The 2,826-nt window shown below is 43.2% G+C and overlaps 1 protein-coding gene across 1 annotated transcript in view; it reads right to left on the bottom strand.

Annotated features, from left to right (window-relative positions):
• The window catches only part of LOC107299875 (zinc finger protein 84-like), a gene marked incomplete at its 3' end in the record, with an annotated part of 18,702 nt that extends 16,683 nt beyond the window's left edge, over positions 1 to 2,019 (bottom strand). The window contains exons 1-2 of the mRNA XM_015829217.2: positions 1,936 to 2,019; positions 1,348 to 1,818 (exon numbers count right to left, since the gene is read on the bottom strand). Of these exons, the coding sequence (XP_015684703.2) occupies positions 1,348 to 1,818; positions 1,936 to 2,019 (555 nt within the window). The remainder of the gene's footprint in view (positions 1 to 1,347; positions 1,819 to 1,935) is intronic.
• Positions 2,020 to 2,826: the final 807 nt, after the last annotated feature.

Raw genomic sequence — 2,826 nt, 5'->3', positions numbered from 1 at the left:
GACTTGGCTTCATCGACTTGGATAATGTTTTATGACACAATAAACACATTGGATGTTGTTTATTTACAACAGATTCTATGAAACCCATCTTCAGATACTCTGGCAAATAGCCACGAGCGTATTTCTTTTTTTGAGACATAGACTCACAATATTTTGTTTGAAGCTGTAGGCACGTGTTCACTCTCACAAATCTAACTGCGTACTGACCAGTGCAACCACAAACAAAAGAGCCTGCGCCGTGTATTGTTGTCTGTGCATGCCTCTCGCGCATCGTGGATTGGGTTTGCGGGGAGCGCCGGCTACCAGCTCTGCTTGTCTGTTACAGCTGGGTGGTGTGGAGGAAGATGTGCGAGCTATTCTGAGACGAGGCTCTTTTGTTTGTGGTCACACTATAGCGCCATTTAGTTTCACTTATGTAACGTGAACTAAACTTATGTGCGGGCGATACAAATAATATATTTTCAGAAATTTAAATTGTCACGGGGAATTTTATGAAAACCTAATGAAAATGTTTTTAAATAATGCTATGAATTTTTTTTTAAAAGTCAATTAAATTAAAAAAAGGAAAGTGCTTCAATATCAGACAAATCCCCTACCGCCCACCATGAAAGCTGGAACGCCCACTAGTGGGCAGTAGGGACCAGGTTGACTACCACTGATATACACTAATAATAACATTAAAAATACGATCCCTGGATACATCCATGTTTAGAATAAATAAATAAATAAAAGTGAACACCAGGGAGAATCCTTAAACTATAAAAGTTTAATACCAAGTTTACAAATGCCAAGCTTTCGTCAGCCACTGCTGACATCATCAGGGCTTAAGAAGCCAGTCTATGGGAGAGTCTTTTATAGGTTGAGTAGAGCCTGCACACGGCTCCTGGACCTTGTCACTGGTCCTAATTGTGTAAGCTGCATTCCAACGGTAGTTTTTACATTACCGGCTGTTCCTGCCCTGCATTTCCTGCTTGTGTGTGTGACTTCACGTCTCATTTTTGCTTGGGCTGGGAGCAGATGGGACGTTCCCCCCTCCTATCCTCTTTGGCCGTATCCCCCGCACCGCCTGATCCTGCCCTCCTACCCCCTGCAACGATCGAATCCACCAGACCCGGGGTGCCTGTTCCCTTCTCTGGAGGCCGGCTGATCCCATCCACCCCGCTGCAGCTCCTGTAGGTGCTTCCCCCCTTTTTCTCTGGCCGTATCTCCTATATCCCTCAGCAGTCCGCCCGTGTCATTCTTTTGCTTGTTCCACCTGGGCTGCCTAGGATCATTGCCTCCCTCTGCTTCTTCTTTCTCTTCGCCAGTCCCCTTCCCGTGCCCACCCCCTCCACGGATNTGTCTCACCAGGTGGGAATTGCAACTGAAACTTTTCCTACAATCAGGACATTCAAAGGGTTTCTCTCCTGTGTGAGTCCTCTGGTGTTTCACAAGGTTGGAATTCTGACTGAAACTTTTCCCACAATCAGGACATTCAAAGAGTTTCTCTCCTGTGTGAGTCCTCTGGTGTGTCACCAGAATGGAATTGCGACTGAAACTTTTCCCACAAACAAGACATTCAAAGGGTTTCTCTCCTGTGTGAGTCCTCTGGTGGGTCACCAGAATGGAATAGCGACTGAAACTTTTCCCACAATAAATACATTCAAAGGGTTTCTCTCCTGTGTGAGTCCTCTGGTGTTTCACAAGGCTGGAATTCTCACTGAAACTTTTCCTACAATCAGGACATTCAAAGGGTTTCTCTCCTGTGTGAATCCTCTGGTGTTTCACAAGGCTGGAATTCTGACTGAAACTTTTCCTACAATCAGGACATTCAAAGGGTTTCTCTCCTGTGTGAATCCTCTGGTGTCTCACAAGGCAGGAATTCTGACTGAAACGTTTCCCACAATCAGGACATTCGAAGGATTTCTCTCCTGTGTGAGTCCTCTGGTGACTCACCAGATGGGAATTTCTATTGAAACTTTCCCCACAGATAGCACATTCAAAGTGTTTCTCTTCTGTGTATCTCCTATGGTGCCTCATGACATGGGAATTTGTAATGAAACTTTCGCACAATCAGTACAGTCATACGTTTTCTCTCTGCTGTGAATCCTCTGATGTATCACCACGTTGCCATGCTCACTAAAGCATTTACTGCACTAGGAGTGCTTTTATGGCTTTTCTCTTGTGTGGGTCCTTCCATGAACCACAAGGGAGCTGTTCTGACTAAAGCTTTTGCCACAATCAGATGATTTGTATGGCTTTTCTGCTGTGTGGCTCCTCTTGTGCATAATCAGTTGTGATTTGCAATCTATGCTTTTCTAACAATAGACACAACTATGGAGCTTTTCCACAGCTGATATTCTTGAGGAAGTCAAAAATATGGATAATCCCTTGTTTAGTGGTGCTTTCATTCAAGTTGTTCTCTTCCTCACAGTGTGAGGCCTGCATGACTCTGCTCTACGTGACTTTCCTACTCACCTTTCCCTCCAACCGACTTCCAGATATTTCACTCTTTTAATGAATTAAAAATAATCTCCCTTCACTTTTCATGTAAAGTGTCCTTGAGTTCTGAATAATCTACTTATTCCAGTTTGAAATCTTTTTTGATTTTCTCTCTTTTTTTCCTAAGAGCTGCTGGAGGAAGAGGAGAATTGTGTGGTTTTCTGAAGAAAATGGAAAATATTTTGATTTCTGGCTTGGTTTGCTTTCCTTTTCAATGTTGCTTGTTATTCTTAGCTGTCCAGAGTGCTCTTCTTCCCATCCTCTTTTCTATAAGATTTAAGGAAAAGTGTAACTTTAATTTTTATAAAATGGTGAGAGGTGTGAAAAAAGAAGAGAAGTATACAT

This window comes from Protobothrops mucrosquamatus, unplaced genomic scaffold (genome assembly GCF_001527695.2).
Source record: "Protobothrops mucrosquamatus isolate PMUCROS unplaced genomic scaffold, P.Mucros_1.0 scaffold5649, whole genome shotgun sequence".
Classification (NCBI taxonomy): Eukaryota; Metazoa; Chordata; class Lepidosauria; order Squamata; family Viperidae; genus Protobothrops; species Protobothrops mucrosquamatus.
This window is presented reverse-complemented; position numbering and strand designations above follow the sequence as displayed.